The 22600-nt window shown below is 50.5% G+C and overlaps 1 protein-coding gene across 4 annotated transcripts in view; it reads right to left on the bottom strand.

Annotated features, from left to right (window-relative positions):
• Positions 1–1569: 1569 nt before the first annotated feature.
• Positions 1570–22600, bottom strand: part of SIL1 (SIL1 nucleotide exchange factor) — a 241129-nt gene continuing 220098 nt past the window's right edge. For all 4 annotated transcript variants that reach the window (XM_030828508.1, XM_030828519.1, XM_030828513.1 and 1 more), the window contains 3 exons: positions 6435–6531; positions 5821–5985; positions 1570–2056 (listed from right to left, as the gene is read on the bottom strand). In XM_030828508.1, the coding sequence (XP_030684368.1) occupies positions 1700–2056; positions 5821–5985; positions 6435–6531 (619 nt within the window). In that variant the 3' untranslated portion in view covers positions 1570–1699. The remainder of the gene's footprint in view (positions 2057–5820; positions 5986–6434; positions 6532–22600) is intronic.

The raw sequence follows: 22600 nt of genomic DNA, 5'->3' as shown, positions 1-22600 counted from the left end.
TCCACCCTAGATCTTGCAACACTACCTCTAAAGCACCCCTTGACCTTGGCTTCATCCAGGCACTGGCACCTCTTGTCTGAACCCTGCCTGCCCTGTGTGGCCACACATGCCCGACCATTTCTCCTGGTCCTCCCTCCGCTGCCTGTCAATTCAACATCGTCCCCTTCTTGGCCTCCCATTCAAGCCTCCCACAGTACCATCAGCACCACAAGCCCACTGCTGTCCCCACAGGCAGATCACTTGGCCTCTCTGAGCCGTGATTTCCTCATCTGTAAAATCTACTTCGAAGACTCCTGCGAGGCTGTAAACGCAGCAGGTACCCAATGGCTGGCAGACTGTGAGTCTGATCCCCACTCTGCCCGAGCCCCGAGGCCTCCCGCCCTGGGGAAGCTGTTACTCCAGCGTCAGCCTGGGCTCCTGCCTCCAGCCTGCCCTGCTGGGAGGGGCTCCGTGCAGGCCGTGGCTCTGCTCCGAGCTTCCTGCGTGTCGTGTTGCGGCAAGAGGCGAGCAGGAGAGGGGCTGAGGAGAAGAGCCAGGTGGCCAAGCAAAGGGACTACAGGGAAGGCTAACCACTGACCCCATGTTTTTCTGGGCCTCAATTTGCCCTCAGCTCAGTAAAACTGAGATTTCTACAAGGGAGGCCTAGAGCCAGGGAGGGGAGAGTCCTGCCCCAGACTGGCCTTCCTGACTTTACCACCTCGGGGTCGGAGGGGCTGCCTGGGCCCGCAGGAGCAAGCCTCTGGTGCACTGGGAAAGCTGAGAAACAAACACACCAGAATCCGAGTCTGAAAAGCCCAGAGACTGGGTTGCCATGGCAACCTGCAACCAGCTCCAGCTCGGCACTCCGCCAGCCTGGGTGGGGACCAGGACTCGCCAGGCGCGACTGCTCCCACCTCTGAGGCCTCCTCCTTGGGCTTGGCCCTGTTTCTCCTTGGACACAGGAGTGGGGCAAGGCCACAGAGAGGCACTTCTGCCCTGTCAGGTGGGCCAGGCAGACCTGGGCTCCCCTGGGCTCCCACTGCCAACTTTCTCCCAGAGTAAGGCCCGGCCCCTGGGCCTCCGGAGTCCAGCACCTCTCAGCACCCCACCCCGGCACCCATTGCTCCAGCACCCATCACTCCAGCAGCCATCAAGCCCATCAGCTGCCTGGGCTACCACAGCACCCCGGCGTATGGAGAGGCCTCGGGCTCCGGCCAGGTCAGCAGCCTTGAGGCTGTTATGTGGGCACCGATAGAGGGACAGTGAGATGATTCCCTGACTTACCTCACAGCTGCGGGGTGCCAGCACTAGTGTGAAGCTTTCTACGTGATTTTTCTCCTTTAATGGCACTCCTTCTGACAGATGAGGAAACAAGCTCAGAGCAATTAAGCGACTTCCCAAGGTCACAGAGCTGCTGCTTGGTAAGCAGCAGAGACTTGCAACTCCTGGGCCCAGGTTCCTGCCCTGGAGCCTGTTCCTGGATGCCCTGGGCTGAGCCCTACACGTCACCAGGGCCCATCACCCAACCACTCACCTGACCCCCCGGCCACAGGGCTGTGCCTAGTCTACACAGACACACAGCAGACAGAGGACGGCCTTCAGGTTTCCATTTAATGGCCAAGCCAGCACTGCCAAGATCTCCTCCTGCCTGAGGAGCCCACCCACGCTGGCACCCCTCATCCTCACTAGTGGCATCCCAGTCCAGTCCTGGTGTGGGGCCTCATCTCAGCTCCTTCAGCAAGCTGTTGACAGAGCCCAGCAGCTCCCGGAAGTAGCCCTCGTCCTCACCGTCCTGCAGCTCCAGGCTGGCTAGTGCCTGGTACTCAGCCTGCAGGCTGGCCAGCGTCCTGCTGAGCTGGGGGTCCTGACGGTAGCGGTCCCGGCAGGTGGTCAGGAGGACGCCCAGTGTCTGCAGCACCTTTTCACGGGCATCATGTTCGGGCAGTGCCAGGAGGTGGGCCGTGATCTCGCACCAGCCCTGTTCCCACAGGCCTGGCAGGAGGTGTACCTGGCGATACTGCTGCAGCTTCTCTGGGGACGTCTCCTGGGTCAGCTCAGCCTCCTCCTCGGCGAACATCTGCCATCCACCACAGCCACGGGCCAGGTAGGGTGGGGGTGGGGAGAGAACACACAGGGAGCAGTTAGCTCACACCTGGCTAGCTCTGCCCTTCAGACACGAAGGCACGAGGCTGACCCCTGAGGGCCCACCTCTTCCTCCATCCCCAAGTCTGTCTGTCTATCCATTCATTCATCCACCAACAGAAACACTTGTGTGGTGCCAGGTGCTGGAGAAACCACATGGAGACACAGTCTTGCCCTCAAGGAGCTTAGGGTCTAGCAGGAGAATAAAAATTAATTCCCAAATAGCATAAACGTAATCTAACAGTGCAGCATGGAGGCAGACAGGTTGGCTTCAAATTCCTGCTCCACCACTGACTTGCTGAATGACAATGGCTGGCACTTAGCCTCCCTGAGACTCATTGTCATCACCTCCTGAGTGGAGAAACTCAGCCTGTCTGTAAAGCGCAGAAGCCCAGCTCTATCAGGAGAACATGGTGGGAGCCAATCCTGCCGCGCTGCCAGCAGCGGGAAAGCCAACACCTGAACCCTGACAAGCAGGCAGGTTACCTGAAGGTCAGAGGTAGAGGGTTGGGAGGGGGCGGAGATCTCCCGTGCAGCTGTAGGAAGTGTGCCTGTGTGGAGAAAGAAGGAATGCCTGCCCTAACTCCAGGGGAGAATGAAGCACAGGGAAGATGCACAAGGCAAGAAGGAAGCCCAGGAGAAGACAAGGCCACAGTGAACCACCTGTGCTTCCTGTGGCAGCAGGAAGCCATGGGGCTGATTGGGGCTGGCAGAGGAAGCTGAGGAGGGGTGCAATCCTGCATCCTGGGACAGGAAAGGCTGAGAGGGAGCCCCGGTCCTTTCCTACTCCACCCCTCAGTCCTGCCAGCTTTGCCTCCAAAACACACCCCAATTCTGTCAGCCCCACCTTCATCCCCTGCGTCCTGCGGTCCACTGCCTCCTGCTCTCACCCTCTCCTCCAGCCCCCAAACCCTCACAACCTGGCATTGCGGGTGATAAAGACAAAATCAATCCCTTCCCTGGGACTGCAAGGCTCTGCAGGCTCTGCCCCCACTGTGCGCAGCCTGGACCCACTCACACCCACTCCTGTCACTCTAACTCTCCCCTGGGGCCTCTGGAGGTGCAGCTCCCACTTCCAGGTGCACCCCCGCATGGCCCCATTCACTCCACGGCTCCCTGCACACCTCACTGCCACTGACTGGCCTCCCCTGACTGGCCTTCTCTGCTTACATGCCGCTGTGGTTTGAATGTGTTCCCTAAAAGTTCAAGTGTTGGAAGCTTAATTCCCAAGGCAGCGGTATTGAGAGGAGCTGCCTAGGTCAGGAGAGCAGCGGGTTCCTTACGGGAGAGCGGCTGTTATTCTAGAGAGCAAGCCCGGCCCAGCATGCTTTTTTCCGCAAGTGCTCTTGCCCTCTCACCTTCCACAACGTTGCCATGCAGCACAAAGGCCCCCGCCAGATGCACCCACCCAGTCGTGGATTTCCCAGCCTCCCGAATCAGGAGCCAAAAACTGCCTTTTCTTTACACATTATGCAGTCCAGGGTATTCTGTTAAAGCAGCAGCAGACAGACTACAATACAAGCTCAGGGGAATTCTCTGATAAACATCTGCCTGAAAGCTCGGGGACAGCAGGGACTGCGGACTATTTCCCCAGCACCCGGCACAGCAGGCAGCACAGGCAGGCAGGGTCCCCCTGTGGCCCTTCAGCTCCTCAGATGCACCAGAGGCCATGGAATCCAAACCCCAGGCAGGCATCTCACCACTGCAGAAGCCCAGATGTCAGGGCATGGTCTCTCAGTAGAGGTCTTCTCACAGGCCAAGGCACATATGAGGACTGCCTGGGGCCTGGCAGACCCCAGCACCCTGATGGGGGTGTCACATTGCCCATGGGAATTCCACAGTCCCCGGCTGTCATGACAACATGCTGCAGTGATCCCCCTGAGCTGCATGGCGCCCCTCCATCGTGGTGGACAGCTCATGTCCTCTACCTTCAGGCAGCTCTGGACCCACCCCTAGTTTGGCTAGGTCTTCATTCTTTCTTAAGCACTGCAAGAGGCTGGACTTAGTGACTCATGCCTATAATTCCAATACTTTGGGAAGCTGAGGCAGGATTGCTTGAGCCCAGGAGTTCAAGACCAGCCTGAGCAACATAGTGAGACCCTGTCTACAAAAAATGAACAAAATTAGCCAGGCATGGTGGCATGGGCCTGTAGTCCCAGCTACTCAGGGGGCTGAGGTGGGAGGATCACTTGAGTCCGGGAGGCAGAGGTTACAGTGAGCCAAGATCGTGCCACTGGGTGACAGAGAGAGACCCTGTCTCAAAAACAAAAAAAGAAAGAAAGAAAAAAGAAATCACAAGAACAGAGAAGCCCTGACTGCCTCAGCCCAAGTACAGTCTGTCCTAAATCTCTCTGGCTGAAACTCATCTGCTGTCCTCCCTGAAAGAAGAGGGCCATTTCTGTACTGTTTGTAGAGAGATGCCAGTCCTCCCCTCCCCAATCATGTCAGCACCCCATGAGGCAGCTCCCAGAGGCAGGCTCCCGGGGCCGGCAGCCTCGGCGCAGCCGTGGTGAACCTGCCTGGTGGTAGTGTGCTAGCAATGCGTCAGTGCCATAGTGCCCAAGATGCCAGGGCTGGGGGCAGCAGGGACACACACCCAAGACACCAGAGAACAGAGCCCAGTTTCCCTGGGCAATGCCCAGCCAGCCAACATGTCCTTCATGTCCTTCTCCAGGCTCACTGGCCCACTCCCAGAACCTGAACTGGCCTTATTAATTGGATCTGAGCACCACATGGCTGCCTGCTGTTCTAAGAAACTGGATTTCTGCAGCTTGAACAAGAGAAGAGAGAGAAACAGACCGAGAGATAAGACAGGCAAAGAGAGCCAGAGAGTTGGGGAGAGACAGTGATGGACAGAGGGGGCCACAGCCATTCCGACACTGCCTAGGAGAGAAGGCCTGGGGGAGGCGTGTGCAGAGCGGGTGAGGGGCCCAGCCTCCACCATTCGGCAGCAGTTCCAGCGGCTGCCCAGCCCTGCTCCACTAGTCGGCATGCAGCTGTTCTGGGGAGCGTGTGGCCCAAGAGAGGCAACTGAGGAAGCCCTGCCAATGCTCTCTGCAGCAGCTGAATTAAGAATCCAGGCCTCGCTGGTTTTCCTCTCTCCTCCTTAATTAAGATGCTTCTTTAAGCTTGCAAACAGGGCTGGGCACCAAGTCTCCTCCCAAGCGGCAAGCAATTGGGTCCCTGAGACTCTCAAGGGCAGCCGCTCTGAGGCCCTGCCCAGAGCCAAAGCTCCCAGAGGAGGCAGCTCCAGGTTTCTAGAATCCGAAGACTCAGTGCCATTTGAAGGAGCTCTGGGCTGTTCCACCCCCTCAGCCTTTTGTCCCCTGGGGGCCTGGTCTCGGCTGCTCCAGGGCTTGCCTCATGCTGAGCCCTCTGCCTGCACACTTGGCTGTGACCACGGCTGGCAGGGCCACCTCCCACTCCTCATCAGGCCTCAGGTTTCAGCTTAGCCACCATATCTCACATGACATCCTCCCTGACATCCCCAATCTCTTCCATCTGTCTGTCCATCCATCCAGAAGCACACACAAAGCAAACAAGTGACATCCCCAGTCTCTTCCATCTGTCTGTCCATCCATCCAGAAGCACACACAAAGCAAACAAGTGACATCCCCAGTCTCTTCCATCTGTCTGTCCATCCATCCAGAGGCACACACAAAGCAAACAAGAGGAGACTGGGTGGGCCTGGGCACTCACCTTCTCTGTGACCAGGTCATACAGCAGCGTGACCACACGCACGGCGAGCACCTCTGTGCCCTTCTCCTGCACCAGGCTCCTCAGGACCTGCAGCCCCCCGAGCTTCAGGAACTGCCGCTGGGCATAGGGGAAGTGGCGCAGCAGGGAGCACAGTGCAAACAGGACCTGGGGGCAGAGACCCAGGGGCAGGTGAGAGGCCAAGTGAGCTGGACCTGCCCTGAGGCCCAGGGAAGGCAGGCAGAGGTGCCCCAACCTAGTCCCCATTCCTCCCGGCCCCACCTCAGTTACAGCTATACCCCAGAACGCAGGACTGTGAGGCCAGGAGGGACTCAGACACCTTCAACATTACCAAGTGAGTAAATGGGAGGTAAACAGAGGCCAAGTGTGGGAGGCCAGGAGTAGGGCCCAAGGCCACACCACAGGAGCTGCCCCCAGGCCTCTAGTCACCTTGGCACACTGCCATCTGCTTTAGTTGAGTGTAACCTCTCCCCCTTTGCCACCCAGATGACGCTCAGGCCCCCAAGGTAACATGCACAGCCTGGACAGGAACCCTTTCCTTTCAGGCCCCACAGGTTTCCTGGGGGCCGGGCAGGAGGAAGGGCATGGAAACACACCTTCTTCTTTGCAGTGAGCGGCTGCTCCGTGGCCAGGATGACCAGCAGCTTCTGCAGGGCTCCCCCTTCGATGGCCTCCACCTGGACCTTGGGGTTGCTGGGGAAGAAGCACAGGACAGCATGACTACCCTGCCCAGCCCAGGGATCGGACAGTCAGGGAACTGAGCCCATGCCAGCCATCCCTGGGGAGAAACAAGAACAACAGAGGTTCCCACGAGGGGCAAGTCAAACTCAGCTGGGGAAACAAAGACCATCTGGCACAGACCCACGTGGGAACAGCGGCCCACAGCACAGGTGACAGGGCTGAGTGCTCCCATGCCAGCCCCCACTCCCCAGCAGCCAAGGGGCTGGAGTGGGCTGGGAAGGTGAACCACCTCTATTACTGTAAAGACATTGCGATGCCAAAGGTGCTCCTTCAGTGTCCCTCCCGTAGGAAGCTTTTCTTGGCGCTTCCCAAGCCAGTGCCGGATGTTCCTTCCTCCGTGACCCCAGGCACATCACACACTGGGGCAATTACTAATGGATCTGTTCCCCTCTGGGTCTGGTGCCCCAAGGCCAGGGCCCCATCCCTCTCCTCTCCTGGGTTGGCACTCAGACTACACACAGAAAATGCTTGCGGGAGAAGGCAGGAAGAAAGTGCAAGAGACAGGAGCCTCTGAATACCTGGGCAGATCCTAAAACAGGACAACCCAATGCCTCCCACTGGGCTCCCACTCTATAACAGCAGCTACTGTCAGCTTCTCTGCCCTGTATTCTCAGCACTCAGCACAGAGCCTGCCACGTCACAGGTCCCTGGACAGTAGGGAATGAATGAATGAATGAATGAATGAACGAACGAACGAACAACACGTGTACACAACCATGAACATATCAACAGATAAACATACTGCACTGAAGTACTCAAAACGCTGAGCTGCCTCTGGAACTCCTCTCCCCATTCTGGGCTAGAGAAATAGTGATATGATTACAACATTTCAGGCCCAGACCTCCCAGATGAAGGGATGAGGGGCCTGCCGTGGACCCCCATCAGGGCAGGGTGCCATGCAGGGGACATGGCCAGGATCCCTCACAGGATACCCTTTTGCAGGCTCCTTGCTTTTCAAGGTTGCATTAGGGATCAATTAAGGAGCAAGTGCCAAGCACAGGGACCGGAGAGTCAGGCCCTTGGGCAGGTCAGGGCTCCCCTCTCAGCAGCCCACATGTGAGGCCCCAGAGGAAAGAGGGGACAGGCACACAAAAGCCTGAGGTCAGCAGCAAGTGAAGGGGCCAGGCCAGCAGTCAGATGGCGGCTGTCACACCCATCCAACTAGCCCGCAAAGGACACCGCAGTCTACCAAAGCCACCGCATGCCTCTGACTGCCTGCCCTTGGCATGACCACAAGCTCCTGGAGACCCAAAAAGCACCTGTTCCTGCTAATTCCCAACCCTCCTGGCCAGGGGGCCCTCACGGTGTCCTTGAGAGTGAGCCAGGGTATAAGGAAACAAAGACAAATCAGAAGGAGCTGGCTCCTGATCCTAAACCCAGAAAAGACACACTGTGCCACTGTACAGGAGAGGGCCCGACACACAGCAGGCATGCCCCCAAAGCTGGCCGAATGGAATGAAGATAGCTCCCCGCTTCTATTCCGACCAGGAACAAGCTTCAAGGTCCAGAGCAGACCGAGCACGCTGAGCCAGCTTTCTAAAGAGAAAAGCTCCTTTGTACCACGTGTCACTCTGTAGCCTCTCAGCCAGAAAGGAAGTACAGGGTGGGTGCCAGCCCGTCCCACAGCAACTCCACCCCTGTGTCTGCAGAGCAGCCTGGAAATGGGCCAGAGTCCCTGGGGAAGGGAGGCTGACAGCTCCTCTCCAGATAGGAAGGCAGGCGCTGGCGCAGGGGGGCCTGGGAGCTGAGCTGCTCCCCTGCCCCCCCGACTTGAGACAGGCAGCTGTTTCATCAAAGCATGAGCTAATTAGGGCTGTCTCTGCCATCACATGCCTAAGGAACGTTCACCCATGACAGGAGGGTCCAGGAAGAGAAGACGACCACGCTGAGAGATTCACACAAACATCAAATGCTGCCTCCCCAAGGGGGCTGCGAGATCTGACATCGCATCGGCCTTTGGGAGCACTGCCAAGGAGTCCCATCCCTCATGGGCCCTCGGAGCAGCAGAGACAAGGCCCTCCAAAGACAGCACAAAGCTCATCACAGCACCCCATCATCGCAGCCCCAGTTAATCACCCAGGGCTGGGCAACCAAAGCCCTTCCACTTTCTGCACTGTGACCAGGGCAAAGAGAAGTCCCTTCTTCAGAAGGCAGGCTGACATGGGCTGGGAGCCACCCACAGCCAAGCCAGCAGCAGCCCAGTACCACCCACTCTGTCTCCCTGAGGCAGGCTCTTCCCACCCCATTTAGAGTAGGAGAGAAAAGAGCTCCAACATCAGATAAGTAAAACAGAGAGAAAAGAGAAAGTCTGACTTTTGTAAATTGCTGAAATCAGGTTCATAAGGCAATAAATTCATGTTTTCACCCACAACCAAGTCTGTGGGTAGGGCAGGACCATGGGCCAAACATGAGCTGTGACAGTACACAGCCTGGCAGCCCTGGGCCCATGCCCTGCCTGGCCTCTTCACATGATCAGCTTAAACGAGGTACCCATGGAACCCTGGGAACTCCAGGCCTTACCCCAGGGTTCCCACAGCTTCAGGAGTTTCCTAAAAGGCCACCCTGTGAAGTGGCCTTTTAGGGCTGCCCAGGCAAGGGGTTGAAGAAACACAGCAGAGGAAGAGGGGGAAGATGAGGCCTGTGCTTCCAGCTGCTCCTCAGTCCATCCAGGCAGGGTCAGTAGAGCTGAAGGTTTCCTGAGCAATCCCCCGCCAAGGGTAGAATCTGCTCCTAGAAACAGCCCCTCTCTCCACAGGCAGCTCCGCCTTGGGCTTTAAATGCTCACAGCCTGGGGCTGGGGGAGGCAACTACCAAAACAGCTCAGAGTGAGGCCTCTGGATGTGCAAGGACCAGGGCCTGGAGGACCCTTGCTGGGAATCTCATGAGCAATGGCTCATGGCCTTGGGCAAGTTTTCACCTGTGAGGCAGAGCTAGGACTACCCATGTTAAAGACAGAACAGTTAATGAATGCCAAAATGCCACAGTGCTAGCCAATGCACTGTGGCCAAAAGATAATTACAGTAGGCTTACTACACAAAGAGGCCAGACCACCTCCTTGAGAGCACAGCTTTATTTGGCCGGGATGCCTCGAGCACATATCAATGTATGCCAGCCCCATCCTCCTCCAGCCTATGGACTCTGGACCAGACCCGTGGCCCACTCCTGAGGGGGCCAGTCCTGCTGGCTGGAAGGTAGGTGTCCTGACAGTTGGAGATCTGAGTTAAGGGGGCGGGGGCCTGGCACACCTCAAAGTGACATCAGTGGCGCTGGTGTGCTCAAAGTCAACAGAAGGATATTAAGGACGTAGCTCATCTCCGATGCGATAAATGAGAATAAACCTTGTTCAGGGCTAAACCGGCTGGACTAAATAAATACCATTAGCACTTGGATTACCGGGATGTTCACAATCAGTAGGCGAGTCAGCTGTCTGTGTGCAGAGGGACGACAGCAGCTGCTACTCTGTAAATCTTGCAGGGAGATGGGCTGGGGGTGGGGCGGGTTGCAAAAATGGAAGTGATTGCATTCGCAAAAACCAAAGAGTTTGGGTCAGGGTGACAGCAATTTGGGCAATCAGCCAAGAGTCAGAGGTCATATTTTAGCTAACTGAAGCTGAGCAAGTGTCTGGGTGGAAGGGGACTGAAGGAGCTGACCACAGGGAAGGCAGCCCAGCTTGGCCAGGGGGCCCAGGAGATTGCTGCCCAATACACACCCCGGGGCTGACTTCACCCTTGGGCTCAGGGTTGGCTACATAATTTTCAGGCCCAAGTGCAATATGAAAACGCAGGGCCTTTTGTTCAAGAATTATCAGAAATTTCAAGACAGTGAGAACAGAGTATGAAGCCAAGCACGGGCCCTTTTGAGTGCGGGGTCCTGCGCCGCTGCACGGGTGGCAGGCCCAACAGGGTATGTGCACGGAAATCCTGCTCTAGGGTCAACCGGAACAACAAGGGCTGAAAAGTAAGTTTGAATTTCTGAAAAGGAGAACAACTGGAAAAGGTAGAGCTCTAGGATGGGAATAAGGATGAGGGTGACTAGTTATATGGGGGCCAAGGAAATGCTAAGGTGTAACTGAAGAGAGCTTCTGTGATTGAGACTGCCAGGCCAGACCAGGACACCAGAGGCACAGCAGAGGGATGTGCTCACTCAGGCATCCTCGTGACATTTCTAAGTGCAACAAATACTCTTTTCATTCCCTTACAACAGGAAAAAACTACCATTTTTCTTCTGAAATGCCTCTGAGATGATGCCATGCACTGAGGGCAGAGAGCACATCTCAGGGGTGCATGGGGCCAGGCTCAATCATTCACCTGATGAAGTGCATGATCACCTTCTTGCCCACAAAGAAAGATTTCCTCTGGTGGCCCCACCTTGCTTATGCCTTAATGTGTAGCCTCCATCATCTGGGAAAGCAAGAATTTGCAGGATGTGTAATCCTGAAATAGATGGGTTCAAGAGACATCTATATTTGCCTGCCATCCAGGGATGAGTGGGGTTAGGTAATCAATCAGTTAAGATACAAACAATTGGCTGGGCGCAGTGGCTCACGCCTGTGATCCCAGCACTTTGAGAGGCTGAGGCGGGCAGATCACTTGAAATCAGGAGTCCAAGACCAGCCTGGCCAACATGGTGAAACCCGTCTCTACTAAAAATACAAGAGTTAGCTGGTGTGGTGGCGGGCACCTGTAATCTCAGCTACTCGGGAGGCTGAGGCAGGAGAATCGCTTGAACCCAGGAGGTAGAGGTTTCAGTGAGCTGAGATCACGCCACTGCACTCCAGCCTGGGCAACACAGCAAGACTCTATCTCAAAAAAAAAAAAAAAAACATACAATTACCGAATTGAATAAAAATGGAATAGGTTTAACAACAACAACAAAACAAAACAAAAAAACACTGTACAAATCTTCCACTGCAAAGTCAAGCTTCCAGGAATAACAAAACACATGAGCTGCACATCACTTTGTGTTGGGACCTGTATGGCCTCAGGAGTTCCATCTGGACACTGGGAAAAGGCAGGGCTATCATCTGACCCCTTCATGTACGGCCCCCAACTGGAAGCCACCCACGTAAGCAACTATGAGATACCCACTCCTCACCACAGTAACAGCAACTCACGAGAGGGTCTCTAGACCCTCTTGACACACACACACACAATACACACACACAGCCACAATCATCTGCCCACCTCTGAGGAGATAAAGGGAACCTCAGAGGGAGGGGCAGCAAATCACCTTCCTGAGGGACATCTGGTAGCTCTCCAACACAGCCCTGCATCAAAATCACCTGGGCAGTTTATTTCCTGAAACCATTTCAGACTAGTGCTTTAAAAAAATTACAGAAAATAGGCCAGGTGTGGTGGCTCATGCCTGTAATCCCAGCACTTTGACAGGCTAAGGTGGGAGGACTGCTTGAGTCCAGGAGTTCGAAACTAGCCTGGGCAAGGTGGTAAAATCCCCGTCTCTGCAAAAGTAAAAAAAAAAAAAAAAAAAAAAAAAATAGCCGGGCATGGTGGTATGCACCTATGGTCCCAGCTACTCGGGAGGGTGAGGTAGGAGGATCACTTGAGCCCAGGAGGCTGAGGCTGCAGTGAGCTATGGGCGACAGAGTGAGATTCTGTCTCTCTAAAGAAAAAAAAAATTATAGAAAAGTAATTATACAAAAAAATGACTTACTGGAAAGCTGCAAGAATAGTAAATAAACTCCCACCCAGATTCACCAATTGTGGACATTTACCACAATTTTCTGTCTCTATTAATATTTACACAGATTTTCTTTTAAAAAATATTTGAGAGTAATTGAAGATACGAAGACCCTTTACCCCTAAACATATCAGTGTGTATATCCTAAGAACATAACCAAAGTACAGTGATCAAAATCAGGAAACTAACACGGACACAGTAATCTACAGGTATTTATTCAGATTTTGCCAACTGTCCCAATAATAGTCCTTACCCCCCACCCTTTCCTCTTTTTAAAAAACACTTTTTTTGTTTTTTGTAGATAGGGGTTCTCACAATATTGCCCAGGCTGGTCTTGAACTCCTGGCTTCAAGCAATCCTCCCGCCCTGGCCTCCTAAAGTGTTGGGATTACCGGCATGAGGCACTGCACAGAGCCCTCTCAATAATATTCTTTTTAGAAAAATAATTTTGACCCCACGTCCGATTTATGCCCACACGATGTACACAGCAGCCTGTCTCCTTGGTCTCCTTTCATCTGGAACTCTCCCTTAGTCTTGTCTTTCATGACACTGACATTTATGAAAAGTGCAGGCCAGTGGTAGAATGTTTCTCAGTTTGGATTTGTCCGATGTGTTCTCATGATTAGATTGAAGCCATGGCTTTGGCAGGAATACACAAACACAATGCTCTATCTTTCTCAGTGTATCACACAGGAGAGCAAGTGATGTCCATAAGTCCCACAATTGGATGTTTTCTTTGAATACTTGGTTATGGTGGTATCTGCTGGATCTCTCCACTATAAAAATACTATTTCTTCCTCTGAAATTAATATTTTATGGGGAGACACTTTGAGATATGAAGACAGCCTATTCCTCATCAAACTTTCATATAGTAGCTTTGTCAATCATTGACAATTCTTGCTTAATTATCCCAGGTTAAGCATCTTAAGTCCAAAAATCTAAAATCCAAAATGCTCTAAAATCTGAAACTTTTTGGGCATCAACATGATGCTCAAAGGAAATGTTCATTGGAACATTTTGGATTTTGGATTTTTGGGCGGGGATGCTCAAGTGGTAAGTATATAATGCAAATGTTCCAAAAACCAAAAAAAAAAAAAAAAAAACCCAAATCCAAAACATTTCTAGTCTCAAGCATCTCAGATAAGGGATGTTCAACCTGTACCATGATGTTTGTCAAATGATGATATTCAAACTCCTATCTTTATTTTTCTTGCTTCTATCTTTATTTGCTGGCACTCTACCTGAAAGAAGAGATTTTCCTTCTTTCCCATTTCTTCATTCATTCATTTACTAGTATCAGTATGGATTAATAGATTCTTATTTAATGTATGGAATAGAATCCATTTCTATCATTTACTTCAATGCTCAAATTATCCTTAATCACCAGGCATTCTCATGTTGGCTTCTGTGTCTTTTTAACATGTTTCCATCACCCTTTAACATTTTCTTACCTTCTGGCACAGGATGTTCTTGTACAAGATATTGCTCTTTTCCTATGCCAGCCATGGAATCAGCCACTTCTCCAAGTAACAATTGCAGCCCTTTTTGAAAATACAGATTCCAAGCCATACCGTGCATATACTAAATCATAATCTCAGAGAATGTGGAGAATGTGGCTCCGAAGACCTGATTTTTCATAAATGCCACATGTGATTCCTATGTTCTGAGGACCAGCATTTGGGATAACTAGAGCCAATGCCCAACCTTTTATCCGGTACAGCATCTCTGGTAATTGGCAGCCCAGTACTTGAAGACTACATCATCAAACAAGGCAGCTTTACGCTAGTTTAAAACTCCTCCAATTGCCAGAAAAACATACTCTGTTATTGAGCTGAAATCTGCTATCATGAAGCTTATACCCTCTGGTCCTAAGTCTACCCTCGAAGAAAGAAAGGGTTGCCTGATCCTGTCCTGACAGGTCAGCCCTTCTGAAAGTTGGGAGCAGCCAACCATCCAGAGAAAGCTCCCCTCTCACAATGTGGCCTCACGGGGTTCTGCAGTCATTCTCAGGGTGACTCTTGAAGCCCTCCACTTTCCTGACAATGCTCTATGGGACCCTGTTCCACTTACTGATGAATCCCTACAGTGGTGGTGCCCAAACCTACCCACAGGGATCCAGGCTGGACAACCCCCTACCCAGAGTCCAGTGGGGCTGGCTGCCTCTGCCCCAGGGCCACTCTGCCCCTGATGCCTCAGGCCATCTCTAGATTTTTGTTAGTAGCCTCACAGAGCTTACAGTGGCCTGCCTAGGTCAAATCCCTAAAGGCTGCTCACATGATCTTCTGATGAGCCAGGGGGTCCCCAACATGGCTCTGAACCCAAGCACAGGGCTTCGATTTTATTCTTACTAAAGAATAAATATTGTCAGGAGGCAAAAAGCAAATTACAAATGGTATGGGTGATGTGACACATATATTTATTTCTGGGTGGTGAGATTTTTGTTTTAAACAAGGAATCTGAATTACTTATAAATTAGAAGTTTAATAACAATAAAATTTAAAATGCCACTTGGCTACTTAGACCCTTCCTCCTAGCCTGTCACTATTCTTTTGGATCCTCACTGTCATGTATCTCACATGGTTATCTCTTCCTGATCAGTGCCATCTGTTCCCACGTCTTCACATGAGAACCAGAACGCAGGTTAGACAGGACAGAGTCTGCCACGAGCTCTTTGGCACATCACTACAGTGAAAGCTCTGTTGACACTGAACCATTTCTAAATAAACATTGATTAAGTCTGATTGTTCAAGCTGCTACAAATCTACGTCTTTTTTTTTTTGATCCAGAGTCTCACCTCACTCTGTCACCCAGGCTGGAGTGCAGTGGCGCAATCTAAGCTCACTGCAACCTCTGCCTCCCAGAACTCAAGCTTAATTCTCATGCCTCAGCCTACCATGTAGCTGGGACTACAGGCACACACCACGACGCCCACCACCATGCCCAGTTTTGTTTTGTTTTTGTTTGTTTGTATTTTTAGTAGAGACAGGGTTTTGCCATGTTGGCCAGGCTGGTCTCAAACTCCTGGCCTCAAGTGATCTCCCACGCCTCGACCTCCCAAGTGCTAGGATTACGGGCGTGAGCCACGGCACTTGGCCTCAAATGTACGTCTTTATCATCATTTCTCTATCTGATCTATTAGATTATTATGAGATTCTGTCAAATGATTTCCTGAAATGCAGACTGCCTTTGTGTCTACTATACCGGCCTAATCTACCAGCCTGGCAAATCTTCTGAAAAAGAAAATGAGAATTGGGAGGGAACTTGAGAGAGTCTTCTGGGTACTGATAATGTTACATTTCTGGATCTGGGTGGTGGTTACATGGGTGTGCCCACTTTCAATAATTCATCAAGTAGAATGTGTTCAACTTTTCCATATGGAGGGAGGGGGGAGGGAGGACTTAAGCATTAAACTAGTCCAGCAAGACCTGGTTTTATGGAACCCACACTAACTCTAAGAAATGACCTCTTTTCTTTTAAAATACTCTTAATTCACATCTCAAAAACTTGCTCTGTTATTTTGAAAAGCAGAACAGTTGCCCATTGTGTCTCCTTGCCCCTCTCCCAATCCCCATAATGCCATAAAGATTCCTGTACACAGTTTGATGATGATGTCCCTAAGTTTCTGTCTGGCATTTAATTTTTCAGACCTTGTCTAATTTGGAGAAGCCAGTGGTTCATTTACACTTTTTGTACACTCCTGGTCTCAAGTTCCACTTAACTCTATGTTTGTTTTACTTTCTGCAGGAAAGCCATTCTCCTTGAGAGAGAAGGCAGCGGTAAACAGAATGAGCAGCAAGGACAGAGATACCCTCTATGGCATCTGCTAAATCACCTGATTGAACCAGGTGGCCTAAAGCCTTCCTTGCCATCCCTCTCACTCTCAACAGTAGCTGCACAGGCATCTTTGTTGTTCTTAGTGTTTCCCAGGTCTCACCCATCTGGTGCTCCTGACACTGTTCTTGGAGGTTGCATCCTTCTTCTCTATTTGCTCTTGGTTACAGGTCCCTTTTTCATCTCCAGACAAAATCTCAGCTCGAACTGTGCCCCCTGAAGCCATGTGGGCCTCTTTAGGTGGCTCCCTGTTCCCTGCAGTAATCACTAGTGACTCTATTAAGTACACTTCATTTTTCAAACTCTGAGTCATCCTTCCTTTTGAAGCTCCTGTTCAGACATCATATCTACCTTTTCCTGGACCCTCTGAAACTTACTTTCCCTAAAACTCAGAGGCAGAGAGTTTTACCTTCCCCTTTTAGCTTCTCCAAACACAGTCACTTTCTGCTGATGTTCTCTAAACTTTTTTTTTTTTTTTTTTACCAGACAGATCCTTCTTGTTGCTCAGAATATAATTTCAGTCAGGCCCTTCTCCTTATTGCTTCCTTAACCTCCTGAGAGAGAAAACTGTCAGAAAAGAGAATTAGGAATTAAAGCAAGTGAAGAATTTATTGGCTTCTTTTTTTTTTCTAGAAGCAGATTTCCAACTGCCCAGTTACCCCATGCACCACACCAGTTTGCTTCTGTGCCAGTTTTATAATTTCAATTGAGAAAGCCTCTTCTACACGAAGGGTAAAGAGTTGATAATTACCTCAGAGTTGGTTGGTTGGTTAGTTTTTTGGTGGGCTAAAAGCCAATGACCTGGACTTTTTCCTTTTTCTTCTCTCTCCACCAAAAAGCCCAAACCCAGGAAGCAAAACACTGAGTGCTGCTCTGGAGTCAGGGAGACCTAGGTGCAAGTCCGAGATTGTAGTGTTTTCAGCTGTGTGACTGAGGTAAGTTACTAAGCCTCTCTGTACCTCAGTTTCTGCATTTGTAAAACAGGGATTAATAACAATAATATTTATCTCATGGGATTGTTGTGGGGATGAAATGTGATTTTATATATGTAAACACACACAGAGTTCCTGACAAATGCCAAGCATTAGGATAACAGCTGTTTTATCATAATATACCATTTAACAAAAATTATTATGTTTACTTTTCTACTAAGACAGAATGCCAGGGTTTTCAGGCTTCTCAGAAGGGAGAGGAGCTCCCTTTGTTGGGGGACAAAGAAGACCTCCCACTGAGTGGCCTCAGATTCTCATTCTTAGCTCCTCTGACTGGATAGACAAAGCCAGTACAGAAGGAATTCATGGGGGAGAAATGTAATTAACAAGCTAGAGGGAGAGATTGGGAGGAAGGATCAAAGCAGCTAATTAGAACTGGCTAAAGGGAGACCACAGGGTAGGAACATGGAAGAAAGCAGGCTAAAGAGAATTATCTGCAGCCTCTAATTATTCAAAGAATGTCCCTGAGTAATTGTCTCAGGCAGTCTGAGTGAGGCAAGGCAGGAGTAACAAGGTTAAGCAGAAGAAAATTTAAGCTAAAACATATGGGAGATTTTTCACACACTGAGATTTATCAACTTTATTAGAGAACGCGGAGGATGTTATTTCAGGTCTTCTATATCAGTTGGTGGTATAACTATCCCCATGTCTGGTGGCTGGGGGAGAGCGGAGGAGGCCAGACCCTGCAGGGCAAGAGGGGATCCAAGGAAATGGCCCAGACAATCTTTGCTTCAAGCTTATAGGCAACACACCTTGTCAACCCGCCCTTTGAGGCTCAGGAAAGAGCTTCCTTCCTCACTCAGATCTGCTCTCCCTCCAACCTCCACATCCCCTCACCATCCTTGTGTTCTGTCATAAACTTGATAAACGTGATAAATCTCACTGTGTGAAAAATCATCTCCTCAATCAGAGCCAGTGGAATCACACAGGGCCTATTTTGCGTTTGCCACACAACTGTAGAAATGTTTATGAATGAGCCATCTCTTAATAGAAAAAGAAAAGGCAATGATCGTAGGACGGTCTATAGCTGAAAATGACAACACTGAAATACTTCGTTTACAGGATTTGGAAGTCGTATAGACTACAAATCTCTCTGCTGTGCAACATACATAACAAGTCCCCAAAATATTCTTTGTTTGCTGAGGTTTTGCTCAGATATTTAAGGTTCTGACAGTTTAAATATGGTGAACAATATGGTGAACCATCCAAATATTTTGCATCATTGGTATTTGGAAAGATCTTTAAGAACAATTAGTTCTAGTTCTGAGAGGCAAGTGCAGCACCCAGGCTCCCGGTTTTCCGTGGGGGCGGATCAACATGGCCTCCTCAGCCAGCTGCATTTCACATGGAGTCTCAGGCCCCCACTAGCATGGGTTTCCTGGGCCTGGCCACTTGGCTCACATTGTAACAGAGAAGAAAACTGGGCAGATCCTCTGACTCCCCAGCCAGGCGCAGGGTTCACCAGGTCTCACTGGAGGCTGAGAAAAATACAGAGCTTCCCCGACCGCAGGAACAACACTGGGAGGCCTGACCTTGCTCAAGGCCCTTTGACCTGACTCACCAGACGCAGGAATGGGAACCTAAAGGAAGTGGAGACTTCCCATTCTGTGGAAATCTTTAAGAACTGGAGAAAAGTTCCAATTACTTATAGCTTCAAGGGACAGAATGATGGATGGCTTTGTTTGCAAACATGCTATTTGTCTGAGGGTCTTTGTCCAGTCAGCTGGTTGACAAATACTGATCACGCCCAGTGTGCACAGGGACCTCAGCTAAGAATACCAGGGCTAGAGCAAAGAACGAACATAGTTCCTGTCTCTATCAGACAAAATTAACAGCTGACAGAGACGCGCAGAGAACCACTTTGAGAGAAGCCACTGGGTGCAAGGGTTGTCTGAAAAAATGGAGGAGCTGAGCAGGAGGGCATGCTGGAGGAATGACCTTGACAAGATCAAAAGTTATTAAAATAAGAGGAGGAAGGCTAAACTTCTGTATGTACTGCCCAACTGAAGGCAGATGAAAACCTACTTTTTTCCCCAAAAGAAAATGTTAAGAATCACCTTCCACAGACTCTTTTAACTCTATTTCTGATAAATCATTAAAAGGCCTTCTGCTGGAATCATTCTAATGCCAAAGAAAAAGTTACACTCATAAAATAGTTAATGTCAAAATGTAAATGGTTTGTTTAAGATTCAGCAATTGTTGCTGAATCAAACACAAAATCTCTATGGCTTGAATAGCAAGGAAAACAAAAGGCTTGACGATTTAGTGCTCGTTAAAGCCTGTCTGGCTGAATTTTAGATTGCAACTTAAAAGAAAAAAACATTAAACCAGTTCAAGTGTGAACTGACATATGCACAGCAGTTTTCAGCTGCCTGCAAACGGGGCAAGGACACAGCCTGGAATGTGACTTGCACACGCCATGGCTGAGTATGGACCAATGTCCAGGGTGTACAAGGGCAGGGCCTGAGGGAACAAAGCCCCAACAAGAAAGCGTGGGGAAGCTGAACCCAGGGGCCCACCAGGGGCTGAGGGTGACACTGGGAAGAGGGCCAATCCCCATTAGCTCTTTCCTGCAGGGAGGCTGGGGGCTTGAGAACAATCAGATGCTGGGCAGGGGCTCCCCTCTTGCCTGGGGAGGTGGAGAAGCAACAGCTTTTTGCTATCCCTCCCCTTTTCTGGCCTTGTCAGACACTTCCATGAGCCACAGTGGGACTCCTGCCCTTTAAAATCTCATCACAGGCCTGGTGACCCCCACAACCCTCAAGTCGGGTGTTAGAAATAGTCCTTTGTGGTAGGTTTGTGGGGTGCTGAGCAGAATCTTTGTCTACATTCTCTTGCCTACTGGGATATAAACGCTTAAAATTTCACCATCTGGGATTTACTTCTTTGAGTCTTAAAGACAATTCTGTCTTTCAGGGTTCTCTATTAAAATGCCATTGTCCCTGGGTTGGGAGGACCCTGTATAAGTAGGGTGACCACATAATTTATTGTCCAAACTGGGACACTTTTGAGAGTGAAAGGGGCACAATTAATTACTGCACTGGGACAAGAGGCATAAACAGAACATATGGTCACTCTCTGTATAAGGCTTTTTGTTAAGTTCTATGGAAGATACAAAGGTGAATAAAGCACTTTCATGGTCCTGGAACCTGGACCTTGAGCTGAGGGGCAGGAGATCCTGGGAACAGGCTAACTCTAGGCACCCACGGAGGGGGATAACAGCACTCCAGAGGGAAGTGTCATGGCAGCTTAGCAAAGACCAAGGGCTCTGGAGCCACATAGATTTGACTTTGAATCCTGGACTTCTCTCTGTACAACTTTAAGACAGGTCAATTAACCTGCCTCTCAGCTCAAGGTCCAGGTTCCGGGACCATGAAAGCGTTTTATTCACCTTTGTATCTTCCATAGAACTTAACACAAAGCCTTATATAGAGAGTGACCATATGTTCTGTTTATGCCTCTTGTCCCAGTGCAGTAATTAATTGTGCCCCTTTCACTCTTAAAAGTGTCCCATTTTGGACAATAAATTATGTGGTCACCCTACTTACACAGATAAGGACCCAGCTTCCTCATCTGTCAAATGAGGGTTACTTCATGAGGCTACCAAGGATTAAATGAGATACCAAATGTAACAGTACCTGGCATGTAATTTTCAACAGGTTCAATATTGCTAGCATAATCAAGACTAGCCTTCTACTCAAACCCCCGTTACTGCTGTAAATGTCCCAAGTCAGAAGGTGGGGGCAAGGCAGGAAGAGAAAACCACTAAAATGGCAGACTTAGTTAAGCTTCCCTCCAAACTAATCCTCCAAGGGCCACCACCCAGGGCTGGACAGTGAAAGGACCGTGATCACAGTAGCTCCTGAGCAGTGGACCACCCGGCCGCCTTGCTCTCCTGGTGCCCCTCCTCCTGGTCTTAGGCTTCATACACTGACCCAGTCCCTCAGCTACTGCTCCATCCTCAACTCCTGGAGGCAGACACCACCCACTAGGCTTCCTCAGGCCATTTTCCTCGGCGGGCAGGGTGGGGGGTGGTGACTTTCCAAAGTGACTGAGCCCTGTCCTGATGGCCGGGTAATGCTGTCTGGTGGGCACTAGTACATCTTCCTGTGCCTCTTGTGACAGAAATGCCAAAAACAAACAAAACAAAAAATCCACAGCCCCTCATCACCATGAGAAGAGGGGATTCTGGAGGCCACCATTTAATAGCTCTCAAGTGCTTTTCAAGCATTAACTCATGCCAACCTCATGACAACTCTATGAGGCAGACACCATTACTCCCATTTTGCTCATCAACAAACTGAGTCATAGAAAGCTAAGTAATTTTCCCAAGGTCACATAGCTAATAAGTAGCAGAGTCATGAAAGCTCTAGAATAGGAGCTAAGAAAACTGGATTCCACTGGGGACACGCCACAAATTACTAGCCTAATGGCCAGGAAGGAGGCCTTAACTTATCTCAATTTGACTTCTATTATTTGTCAAAAAGCTGTGCTACTTCACCAAGGGACCTGCTGTGAGTATCGAGTGAGACAGGGCAGGGTGAAATCACTGTACAGGTGTTTACTATTATGATGCCCTGGCAACATCCTCCATCGTTGTGTTTCTCAGAGCTGGACCCAGTATGGAGGAGGAGAATCCTGGTACCCTGCTGTTCTTTCCTCCCTTGGGCCCTGCACACTCTGGCTCAAGGTAAAGGAGGAATTACTCTAAAGCAGTGGTTTTCCAAGTCTGATCTCTGGGCCAGCAGCACCAGCAGTATCTGGGAGCCAGCTGGAAATGCAAATTCTCAGGCCTCACCCCAGACTCACTAAATCAGAACAGTTAGGGGAGGGGCCTGGCCATCTGCGTTTTAACAAGGCTTCCAGGTGCTTCTGAGGCATGCTTAATTTTCAGAACCGCTAGGCTAGAGTAGCCCTGGACAGATAACAGCCTGGGCCTCTCTCACCCTGGTGGGAAAGTCCTGCTTCAGGGGCCTGAGGCAGGACCCAGCATTGGCCAGAAGACCCAGGCCATGAGGGCCACTGCCCCAAAGATGAAAAGCTTCCAATAAAACCCAGACCTACATGGCTGCATTGATCAAAATACAATAAAGAAGAAAGTGAGAAATCTGACAAAAAGAAAACGCAGCTTCAGTGGGGGACAAAATACAACAATCTTCTGTGGGAGATGAGAAGCATAAAAGCGACGTTAGATGTTCAAAGAACCAAATGTCGCAACGACAAAAAAATACAAGAATAAAGACAAAGTGTGGATATCAATGCCACATGGGCCTCAGTCTAATGATCGCAGTTGCAGGGAACAGCAGCCCCCCCAGGACTAGAGCCCGCTTTCCCCTGCCCCCAACACGACAGCCTATATAAATAGAGTCTTGAGGAAAAAATTACCAGCAATTAGTCATGAATCTGCTTGCTGGAATGAGGGGAAACTTGTGGAAAGTCACCAGAGGCTCTGGTGGGAAAAGCTCAGCTAAGGAGGCCACGCAGACAGGGCAAGAGCGAGA

Source organism: Nomascus leucogenys, chromosome 2 (assembly GCF_006542625.1).
Source record: "Nomascus leucogenys isolate Asia chromosome 2, Asia_NLE_v1, whole genome shotgun sequence".
Lineage (NCBI taxonomy): Eukaryota > Metazoa > Chordata > Mammalia > Primates > Hylobatidae > Nomascus > Nomascus leucogenys.
The sequence above is the reverse complement of the archived record's forward strand: the minus strand, read 5'-3'. Positions and strand labels throughout refer to the sequence as shown.